The 11,949-nt window shown below is 37.6% G+C and overlaps 1 protein-coding gene across 1 annotated transcript; it reads left to right on the forward strand.

Annotated features, from left to right (window-relative positions):
- Positions 1-1,475: 1,475 nt before the first annotated feature.
- LOC4334679 (galactokinase) lies at positions 1,476-6,960 on the forward strand. The gene is made up of 13 exons (XM_015777636.3): positions 1,476-1,757; positions 1,854-2,026; positions 2,941-2,987; positions 3,117-3,211; positions 3,305-3,387; positions 3,902-3,970; positions 4,445-4,630; positions 4,945-5,079; positions 5,345-5,479; positions 5,719-5,789; positions 5,964-6,041; positions 6,197-6,338; positions 6,511-6,960. The coding sequence occupies exons 1-13, from the start codon at positions 1,562-1,564 to the stop codon at positions 6,619-6,621; spliced, it is 1,521 nt and encodes a 506-aa protein (XP_015633122.1). The 5' UTR covers positions 1,476-1,561; the 3' UTR covers positions 6,622-6,960.
- Positions 6,961-11,949: the final 4,989 nt, after the last annotated feature.

An 11,949-nucleotide genomic window follows, 5' to 3' on the forward strand; every position in this document is an offset into this window, starting at 1 on the left:
GGTTAAATGTTATTTTAAAATATATCTATTTAAAAATAGCGATTGTATAATACTAGTATGATAACAAAACTTAGGTCCGTATCTCGACGGAAAGTGCAGCTTAGCTGCTTAAGCTTGAAGCTGACGGAAGGTGGGATTAACAAAAACAAGTCATGCTAGGTGCCTGTGACTTGATGATACACATGCCGTACTAGTTACTGAACGCTGGTTATACTTTTAAATAATGCACCAATATGATTTGACTAAGGCCTTGTTTAGATAAAAAATTTTTGGTCAAAAATATCACATCAAATGTTTATACATATGCACGAGACATTAAATATAAAAAACCAATTGCACAGTTTGCATGTAAATTGTGAGACGAATCTTTTAAGCCTAATTATGCCATAATTTGACAATGTGATGTTACAGTAAACATTTACTAATGACGGATTAATTAGGCTTAATAAATTCATTTCACAGTTTACAGGTGAAATCTGTAATTTGTTTTGTTATTAGTTTACGTTTAATACTTTAAATATGTATAAATATGTATCTGTATAGTTAATAATTTTACACCTAAATAACTAAACACCATAATGTAGTAATTTGCCTCCCTCTATGGAGACTGGAGAGTGGACTGTGCCTATATGCGCGCAGCCGTGACGCGATGCGCACCATGTTGGGTTGCTACCGAGTCCACGTGTCTCCTAGTACTCCCGTCTGTTTTTTTTTAAAGTATTAAGTTTAACTAAATTTATAAAAAATAACATTATCTAAGGTACTAAATTAGTTATATTAAATCCAATTTTAAATATATTTTAATGTAATATTTATTTTTATTAAAAACATTATTATATTTTACTGCAAATTGCAAGTTTAATTTTAAAAAAATCAATCGACTTATAGTGTGAAATAGAGAGAATAATTGAGAAGCTAAAGAGCTACTAGTAGAACACAAATATGGACCCACATTTCTAACGACGTGATAAATCTTACTCGAATTCTAAACGATCTTTTGATGATGATAAATAAAGTTATCTGGACGCCGAATCGTATTACGTGTTCTGTGGCAAATCGTTTTGATACCGATAGGATATAAACCGATGACGCCGATAAGCAAAATCCAATCACCCATAATCGGATAATAATTAATTAGTTAGTGGAACTAATCGGCAGTTGGCCCACGCCCTCGCCATGTGTCCACCCCACCGCCCATCCAGTGCCACTGACCGGTGGGCCCCACAAAACCGCCCGCTGCACTCTCTCACTGCCAAGTGGGTCCCACTTCCCATCTATCCATTCCGAGTCCGAAACTACACGTTCACCGACGTGTGGGCCAGCCATAAGTCCGGGACCACCTGTCTGCGACGGTGAGTCATCACGTCCCCCGTCTATATAACCCAGGGAGGTTAAGGTTAAGGTTAAGGTTAGTAGTAGTCAATCGAAGTTGCCACCCCGCAATCACATAGAGTGTGATACGACTTGTAACGGATAGAGACGAGGCGTGAGGAAGAAGACGACGACTGATTCGCTAGACAGCGCGAGAAGCGGAAGAGGAGGAGGCGAGAGAGCACCAGCGATGGCGGCTCGGGTGCCCGGAGGAGGAGGCGCCGCCGCGGCGGCGGAGGCGGAGGTTGTCCCGACGTTCTCCTCCCTGGAGCCGATCTACGGCGACGGCTCTCCGCTCGACGAGGCGCGCCTCCGCTTGGCCCGCCTCGCCGACAAGTTCCACGCCGTCTACGCCGCGCGCCCCGCGCTCTTCGCCCGCTCTCCGGGTAGGTTGATAGATGGATGGGTACCACTCTAGGTTTCGGTGGATGCGTTTGATTTGATCTGACAAGGATGGATTGCGTGTGCGTGTGTGTGTGCAGGGCGGGTGAATCTGATAGGGGAGCACATCGACTACGAGGGGTACTCGGTGTTGCCCATGGCCATCCGGCAGGACATGATCGTCGCCATCAGGAGGGCAGAGGGGAAGGAGGTGCGCGTCGCCAATGTCGACGACAAGTACCCCATCTGTGTCTACCCGGCCGACCCCGACAAGGTTAATTTTGCCAGCATTCTACTCTGCTTTGCCCCTGTTCCTAGATTAATCCTGCTCAGTTTGAGTGGATTTTGTTAATTTTTTGCTTTTTCGTTCGTTGGTTGAGATTGATTGAAGAACGTAGGTCCTTATCAGTTATCGCGGGGAATGTTTTTAGTTGAGATTCTAAAGAGAAAAAGGGAGAGAGTTTTCTGTAGCGCATCGGATTCCATTTTTTTTCGGTGGAGGTAGAGACAATCTCCTTACTATTTTAGGATGGGTGGGTGGTTGCGTTATTACCCCATTAATTAATTTATTATCATAACAAGAAGCCCGTGATACAGTTTCGTTGCCCTGCCCGTGAGCTTAATTTGTTGTCCCCGCGGGCTTGTGGCCCACAGAGATAATGGTGTGGAAGTCCATGCTTCCCCTTTGTTTTGTTTTAGGCTGGTGGCCTTCAAATGGATTGCAAACATTCCTTGTGGACTCCCATTCAGCCCTTCGATGGGGGCTTAATACTGCATTGCATCCAGCCTCATCCAGCCTTATCAGCCAAAATTTGAATTTTTAATCTTAAATTTGGAGTTGATTTTGAGGTTTTTTCATTGAAGTTTATTTTTCAGCCTTAGCTTTTAAATCGCTAAGAACACTAATATAAAAGTTTTATTTATAAATTATTTTTCGTTTTCAAATATGCCGAATAAGCCAAACGATGGGGGCCATCATGTTGCAGTTGCAAATGGATTTTCATATACTAGTACTATTGCTTCATTCTTAATTCTATTTGACTTGGAATAATATGAAATGGAAAATGCTATCTCTGGCTTCGGAATTGTGCCATGATCCGTCTGAAGTTGCTGTTTTTTCTTAGCTTCAGTTATTTGATTATTTCTTTGATATATTGATTTGGTTGTTGATAAATATTTTTCATGCAGGAAATTGACATAAAAAACCACAAATGGGGCCACTATTTCATGTGTGGGTAAGTTAATTCTTATAATATTGTATAATGTTGCATAAATAGCGAAATTTGTTCACTTTTTCATACACTTCATTGGCCACAAGAAAAAGAAAACGAACATATCCTGTCTGTTCAATTCTCTATCTGCAGATACAAGGGAGTTTATGAGTATTGTAGGTCAAAAGGGATAGATATGGGTGGACCTGTTGGCCTTGATGTAGTTGTTGATGGCACAGTTCCTACAGGTATATTTTTGATATTTTGTTTTGGGATTCTTTCACTTCCAAATAATAAGCATGTTAAGTTTGACATGATTGCGTGTTGTTACTCTTATGTAGGATCTGGACTTTCAAGCTCAGCAGCATTTGTCTGTTCAGCAACAATTGCTATCATGGGAGTTCTTGAGAAAAATTTCCCAAAGGTATCCCTTGCTACGAATCGAACAACTCCCTTGCCATTATCTTCACATAGCTCCCTTATTGCCAGTACTGTCCACAAAACAAAATAATATTAATTGCCTAAACTGATAGTGAAGTAATTTTTTAATTCGTATGGGAGGCATGAAGCCTACCAAACTCCTCTGAAAAGGATTGCAAACAACTGAAACACTGTATAAGGGTGAGATGGATGGATAGAATGATGAATCTTGAGTTTTGCTGAAGTGATTTTATACCATAAAATTTGGGGAAAAAAGAACTGCTCTTTTGTACATAATGGGTATGTATTTGTTATAGAAAATGGTACACCAAGAACTTGAACAGTGCAAACTTGAGAGATAAAATTGATCCTGGTGGCTCTAAGTTTAAACTGGAGCCTGACATGTTCACCTCATAGTCTAAGTTCAAACTTCTGTAATTTCAGTTTCCTTTTTGCATTCATTATTCAGAAAAGTTCAAGAGATTTTTTTTTCTAATTTTTCCATTCAAATCATGCAGAAAGAAGTTGCACAATTCACCTGTCAATCTGAGCGCCACATTGGAACACAATCTGGGGGCATGGATCAGGTAAATAGTTCATAGTTTTCTAACTGATTATGGTAATACTCAGTTCTTTTTGTACTTTAACTTATTATTATGCCACCTGTCATGTAAATCAAAGTACATCTGTCTAAAGGAAAATGTCATTTGTTGGGGTTAGCTTATGGACGAGATATTACTATGTTTGTAATATGGACATCCAAATATACTACTTCGTAAATTGTATCGCTTATTGTTCATATAATCCTTTGACTATTTGTGTTCTTCTGAAACTTTTTGTTAATATAATCATGCTTACGTGCAAAAAACCATCGTGGTTCCAAGTATTGATTACAAAATCAACTCATGACAGGATGACCATCAATAAATTTTGCAGAACTTTTTATATATTATTACTGTGTGTACAAGCAATGCTATTTATATAATGAATAACATATTTTAGTTGGCCTTTTTATTTTGAACTACCCTGTTGTCTGTTAACATTTCATTATATTTTCCCAGGCTATATCTATCATGGCCAAACCTGGATTTGCTGAGTTGATAGATTTCAATCCAATCCATGCCACTGATGTGCAACTACCTCCAGGCGGTACATTTGTGATTGCCCATTGCCTGGCAGAGTCCAAGAAAGCAGAGACAGCTGCAACAAACTATAACAACCGTGTTGTTGAATGTCGCCTGGCTGCAGTAAGTGATTTATTTCGGACTGAACATGTTTAAACACTAGTTTCAGACATCTTTATTTTGCACATGTGTGACTTGGCAGCTGTAAATTGACTTTAATTTTGAATTGAAATTTTAAGAATATTCAAAGGTTCCCAGATTCCTTTCTGTTGTGCTGCTGCACAATGCAAGTGACCTTAACATGTTTATTCAGCTTCTAGGGCAATTTTAAAATTTTACTTTGGAACTGGATTTGAGCTGGCTGCTATATCACCAACAAAGTAATGATATTTCTTTTTCATTTGTTCATTTAATATTGCTGTTTTGCATTTTTGCAGATTGTTCTTGCCATCAAACTAGGGATGGAAACAAAAAAGGCTGTCTCCTCTGTTACCACCCTCTCTGATGTTGAGGGGTTATGTGTCTCTTTTGCTGGAAAAGAGGGTTCTTCTGATCCTGGAGTTGCCGTGAAGGTACAAAATTTTATCAGGAACTTAGATTATCCTCTCATGAAGGATATACGTACGTTCCATCTATTTATTCGAGAAAAGAGATGATCGGTACAAGTTAGGCAAGTTATGTTTCATTATTTTGTACTCATATGGGACACTTGGTTACAATATGTTGTAATTAGCGTTTGGGTGTATATAATTTTTTTTATAAAAGTAATGCTGGAAAGTTCTTTTTGTTCTGTCTTATCATGTACTCATCTGATTGTGTTATTGTGTAATTTTGCAGAAACTATTACATGAAGAATCATATACAACAGAAGAAATAGAGAAAATTACAGGTCAAAGCCTGACATCTATCTTCCAGAGCTCTCAAACTTCCTTGGATGTTCTAAGAGCAGCAAAGCATTTCAAGTTATTTCAGGTGATTTCCCTTTGATGCAGTCCTACTCAGTAGAACAACTCTTCTGTGGAAAATCTGTTTTTTAAAGATATTTTGTCATTCTATTATACATGTCTCTTTGTTTTTGCGTGGTACTTTTTTTTTTGCATTATTTTTTGCTGAAGTTCGCTTTAGTTTTGTGTAACTCAGGAATATGTTTGACTGTGCCCTTTGATGATATGCCAATTGGTTATAAGTTTCTAATGTGTGTTTACTTTCAGCGTGCCTTTCATGTGTACTCGGAAGCAAGGCGGGTTTATGCCTTCAGAGATACTGTATTGTCAAAACTCAGGTACGTTCATTAATTGCAGTCACCATGCATATTCTGGTTATTTTCTTGTTTGTTTCTTCCCAACTATTCTCTTACTACATTTATCCTCACAGCTGTCATGGACGATTAGCAGCCCGTATACGAACATTTATTTCTAAATTGAGAGATCTAACTGTTGCTATCTTTTTTCTGCAGTGCGGAAGATATGCTTCAAAAACTGGGCGATCTTATGAATGAAAGTCACTATAGCTGCAGTGTGTTATATGAATGCAGGTACCATTTTTAGTAGTGTACTTTAACTACGATGGGTATCGTTCCTGAGCAGACACATTGATACTTAAAACTCGTATTGACACTTCGGATGTCATGAAAACAGTCCTCTCTTTCAGAAAAAAAGTTATAGCATACTGACATATTCCATTGCCCAGCTGTCCCGAGTTGGAAGAGCTTGTAAAAGTATGTAGAGACAACGGAGCACTCGGAGCACGTCTTACTGGAGCAGGGTGGGGTGGCTGTGCAGTCGCTTTGGTTAAGGAAGGCATTGTCCCGCAGTTTATTCTCAATTTAAAGGTAAATTAAATCTGTAAGCTCTTGTCTTTATCCAATAAGCAACATATATGCATGATAATACATACATAATCCACGCAGACAACTATAGTCTACATATTTCAAGTGAAACAGCAGCACCCAACTCTGTTTATTGGAGGTGATCCTCACTGACAAGATATACATTTTATTGCAGGAAACGTACTATAAATCAAGGATCGACCGGGGAGTGATCAACCAGAAGGATCTTGGGTTGTACGTGTTCGCGTCCAAGCCGTCGAGTGGAGCAGCCATATTCAAGCTGTAGGCCACCAATCCACCATTCTTTCGCCACCTGTAAATCGATTCAGACCAGAAGCGCCACGACGCAAGCACGCAGGTTCCTACATGACCTAAGTCCACCCACACGTCAATGTATCTTTATACAAGTACTTATTAGAAACAATAAATCATGTCTATTAATCTATTACTATGCCGGGACACAACCAATAGAGACTTCAAAACAATGATGCATCAGTGGTTAGTAGGGTGTCGATGGAGGTTGCTTTTTTTTTTTTTTCTTATACAGTGATACGATGATACTTCTAGTACTTGCAGTGGACCTTTGGACTTTGGTCAAGTTATTCAGGTGTCATCTTCGTGTGTACTGTTGATTTTGCTGTGCCTAGAGACCGTCATGTTCTTCCAGGCGTCTCGTGCACCATAAGGCTATGGTTATGTTTTAACTAACATCAGTTATGCCATTGCAGCGTGTTTGTTAGTACAGGCACTGTTCACCATAAGCAAACTAACTCTCCTGTTTAATTTGCATAAATGAAAGGAAACTAACTAACTGTAGTTTGACATTGATTTCCCATATGATCGCAAATTCGTTCGCCAGTCAGATCTTTTTTTTTTGGTCGTCATTGTGGTTTTGCTGCTTGCAATGAATGCATCGGAAAATTTTTATCACAACTTGAGAAATGGATCGAGTCGAGATAATACATACACAATACAAAAACATTTCTCTTAATGCGTTCCTAATTTGCATTTACGCCTGCATGATTAAGGTTACGTGCTTATCCACGTGCAGACATGATCGACATGTTCACCGTGTGAGGATATAATTTCTCCCTAAAGATATCATGTTACTCCTTAGAGAATTGAGATCGGGTGCAGTTACACTCAGTTACACTTGTAATTATAAGATAAAACTGCACACAATTTTGGCCATCCATTTTTACGATCAACGGCTCAGAGCGAGCGCTACAGTAGTAATAGCTACAGTGCTTCACACTACAGTATTTTGCTACAGTACTATGCACAGTACAGCATGCAATCTGTACCATCTGATTTGCATCCAATGACATGCACTGCCTGCTTAAGTTACAGTACTATGAGCCTAATCGATATCAATGCCAAAAAAAAAAGAAGAAAATTGTGGCGAAGGGAAATATTGGATTGAGTTTTTTCTCTTTCGTGGGTGATGCTTGCCTTGACTGACTTTTTCTTTTAAGGGAAGGGGTGAGTTTTATTGATTATTTTTCTGACTGACTTTGTCATGTTTAAAATCCACGTGTAGTTAGGTCTCAATTCTGCTGCTCCGGTGTAATACAACTTCAATGTGTCCTGTAACAAGAAAAGTATGTGTGGCCTTCCTGTTGTCCTCTCTTTTCAGTTTCTGCCCTAGACAATAGTATAAATTTATTTGAAATTAATATCACGTTTTTTTCAGAGACTCTTGTGTAAGTACGTGTGCAAATTAAAATGTACTTCCTCCGTTTCAAAACGGAGGGAGTACATTCAATTAATTTGACATTCATTGGGGGAAAAGAAATCCTTACATTGGTGCATATGCAGCATTACCTGGACATCGATGAATTTATTTTTCAGTTCTCGCGACTAAAGCTTGACGAAAAATGATTGAAATTTATTTGAGAAAAAAATGGAAAATGCCATGTTAGAGACAAGTGAGTTGCAAAATATCATCAAATATGAAAATAACATGTATAGGCCATAATCCATATGTTGGCACATGCGATGGGTTTTTTTTTTAAAACACTAGTTTTTCGGATGGTTATCAAAGGTGGCCCAATTTATTATCAGCTAAAAGCCTGTGACTTTCACTCGACGAAAAGGTGGCCTGACCTGCTACTGGAGACCAGAACAATATATTTAATTCACACTAAATTATTTCTCTGTAGCTACTTAAACCTAGTGTTAGTTCGGTCGATGGAATTAATACTGCAAGTGCCAATCAGATCGGTTGGAACACCCAGTCCCTTGTGCCCATCCCATGCAGATCGAGGCAAATCACATTCATCTATCATATCATAAGCCGCCATCTCTAATTTTATCTATATACCTGAAAAATTAGCACCAGTGCGTATATAGGCCTTGTGTAGATCCCCTCACAAAAATTTACACTATGTCACATCGAATGTTTGGATATATGCATGACGTATTAAAATATAGACAAAAAATAACTAATTACACAGATTGCGTGTAAATTGCGAGACGAATCTTTCAAGCCTAATTGCGCCATGATTTTGACAATGTGGTGCTACAGTAAACATTTGCTAATGACGAATTACTTAGGCTTAATAAATCCGTTTCACGGTTTATAGGTGGATTATGTAATTTTTTTTGTTATTAGACTACGTTTAATACTTTAAATGTATGCCCGTATAGTATATCCGATGTGACACGCTAAAACTTTACGCCCCTAGATGTAAGCACATCCATACTCTCTTTTGTCAAACTTTTGAAATAACAAAATCTCTCATATACATAATTTAAAAAATGGTATGCTGTATCTGTCTCGAAAAATACTATTATCCTATTAGACTTTTCAAACATTTCTAATATGAAATTGATTACTGGGATTTTAAAGTGCGATCAAATCTTATCCTGGGCGTCAATGACCGGAGATAACTTTTGAATTTTGATTAAGCCTGTTGATGACATTTTGTATGGCGCCTAGAACAACATGCATGCATGCAGACTGTTTTTGTGAATGGAAATTTGGAGGAACTGTAGCCTGCAAGCATGTTCAGCATTTGATATATATAACAGTGCGCAGGCTGCCCTCTGTTTTGGGGGAAACGGCAGGACATACAAAAAAAATTAACCCTCAGAATAAGATTCGATCAAAATTTTTAAATTTTGACCATCAGTAAATTTTCAAATGCTTAGCTTAAAAAAGGTATATGTGTATTTGCCTCAAAAGTACTATCATAATATTATAAACTTATTAGATTTTACAAATTTATTTAAATATAAAATTGATTATCGGAATTTTTAAAAGTTTACCCAATTTTATCTTAAGCATAAAATATTTATGGCGGGAACGACAAGCATGCATTCGGACTTGTTGAATTTTGTATGGCTAGATAGCATGCATATTGTGAATAATGGAAATTTGGAGCAACTGCAGGCCTCCATGCATATGATTAGCTAGCATTGATAATATTATAACAGTGTAAATGGCAAACATAAATCCTACCTAGCCAAATGTACATGTAGTTATCAATAGTACAGCTAGCAATGCAACTCTTTTGCACTTCTTTTTTATTTTGCAAATACTACAATTAATTAAAGTGAGAGAAACGCGGCGGTGGGTGGGAGTAATCTGTGTGCATCTTCATCGTTAATCAGCTACGTACATCGCCAACATGATGCTGACTATATACAAAGACGTGCTGATAATAATTAATATACAATACCCCACCAATGAGATATCATATCACTCTACCAGAAACCTCATGAGGTTTTGTGTCGCCAAAGTATATATACTCCAAATGTAAATTAGCGAAAGTCATGTCGTTGTAGGAACAGCTAATTAGGAGTAGTAATTATTGCAACAGTGAACCTTACTTTTTCAAGGAAAATTAACAGAGTGAAATTAAGCGCTGATATAATTAATTACAGCCCTGTACAAGTGGACACGTAGTACTCCGTACTAGATAGATAGACGCCTGCCACCAGCTTGGCAATTTAATCATGTATGCTCCAATTAATTAACCATCCTTCCGTGTTGATGGTTACCACTGTATTAATCACTTTAAAGCTGGAAATCGATCCATGTAGCTAAGGCTCAACTAACTGTGTGCAGGGAAGGGGCTTTCCAACAAAATGTGAGACATCAGCTAATAAACCAATATGTCATTTCAGACTTTGACATATATAGTGAAATGTCGATGTACTAACCTAGCTACTCATAAACAGGTCTATTAAAAATATCTCAAAAATATTGGAAATATACAGTGTTGCGTTAGATCAGGATCCTCTAAAATATATAATATCTTATTGATGACTTAATTGTGCCTAACTTCCACCTAAGCTGCATATAGCTAGGAAAGGAACAACAAAGCTATTCGTCTAGATATAGGTAGTTTTCATCTTTACAATATATCCTATACTAATCGAGTCTCTTTCTCTCATACATCATTACGCCTTTCATGTAGGTGTAAACTTGCCTTCCATGTAGATGAAAACTTACCCGATAAAGAATTTTGGCGTCTAAGGCTATGTTTGAGAGAAAACAGAATGATAAAATTGAAAAGATACGTAAAACGAGCTAAGCCATTAACACATGACTAATTAAGTATTAATTATTTTAAACTTAAAAATAGATAATGTGAACTTTCTAAAGCAACTTTGTATAGATTTTTTTTACCAAAAACATATCGTTTAATAGTTTAGAAAGTGTGGGCGTGGAAAGCTAGGGACTTTCTAGCTTTATGTGTACGTCGATCTCTCGAACGCAACCTAAATATTGTTAGTTGGATGATTTGCAGACACCTGGCACTATTAACTTCTCTACCTTTTTACCTTGACATTAATGTATTTTAGGGCTCCTCGTTGACCTGATCGAAGGAATTTTAAAGTATTCTAAACCTTAGGAATTTTTACTCTATATGTTGTTTGGAGCAAAGGATGTGAGTATGTTATATAGCACGTGCATTGTTGGATTTAGAAAGGGTTCCATAGGAGAAAGAAGGTGATAGAGCCGACTGTATACATTGCAAAATTCTCCTTATTGAATTAAGCGTAGTGACAGGCACTAGTGGTAGCATCCGGTTTCAGTTAAGGAAAAGTATACTGAACCCACATGTCAGATATCATTGCGCTCACAAAGAAAGTGATCAATCTCTATTTCCCTTTTTTATTCACGTGGGTCCCACCCATGGTAGCTTGTAGTGTGATTCTATACGTGGTAGTACGGTGGTGTTTGAATCTACTGAGGATGAAGATGAAGATAAAAATTAAGTGTTTCATGCAAAACGATATGGTAATAATATATAATTAATTGAGTTTTAATTATTATAAATTTGAAAAATAGATTAATATGATATTTTAGAGCAACTTTCGTATATAAAGTTTTCGCACAAAATGCACCATTTAACAGTTTGAAAAGCGTGCCACGAGTATCCAAAATTTAATCCTCCCCGTACAGAAGAAACCAATCTCTATATGAAATAGATTCATATAGTAATATACATTTTATTCTTTTCATAAATATATGATTGATTTGATAAAAACACAATGACCAAAAGCATGCCAATTGCAGAGATAGTTACTCTCACTGGTCTCCCTCTCCCCTGCGGTGCCCCTGCCCGGCCGTCTATATATAATGTTAGTACAGGTGCAACAC

This window comes from Oryza sativa, chromosome 3 (genome assembly GCF_034140825.1).
Source record: "Oryza sativa Japonica Group chromosome 3, ASM3414082v1".
NCBI classification, from domain to species: domain Eukaryota; kingdom Viridiplantae; phylum Streptophyta; class Magnoliopsida; order Poales; family Poaceae; genus Oryza; species Oryza sativa.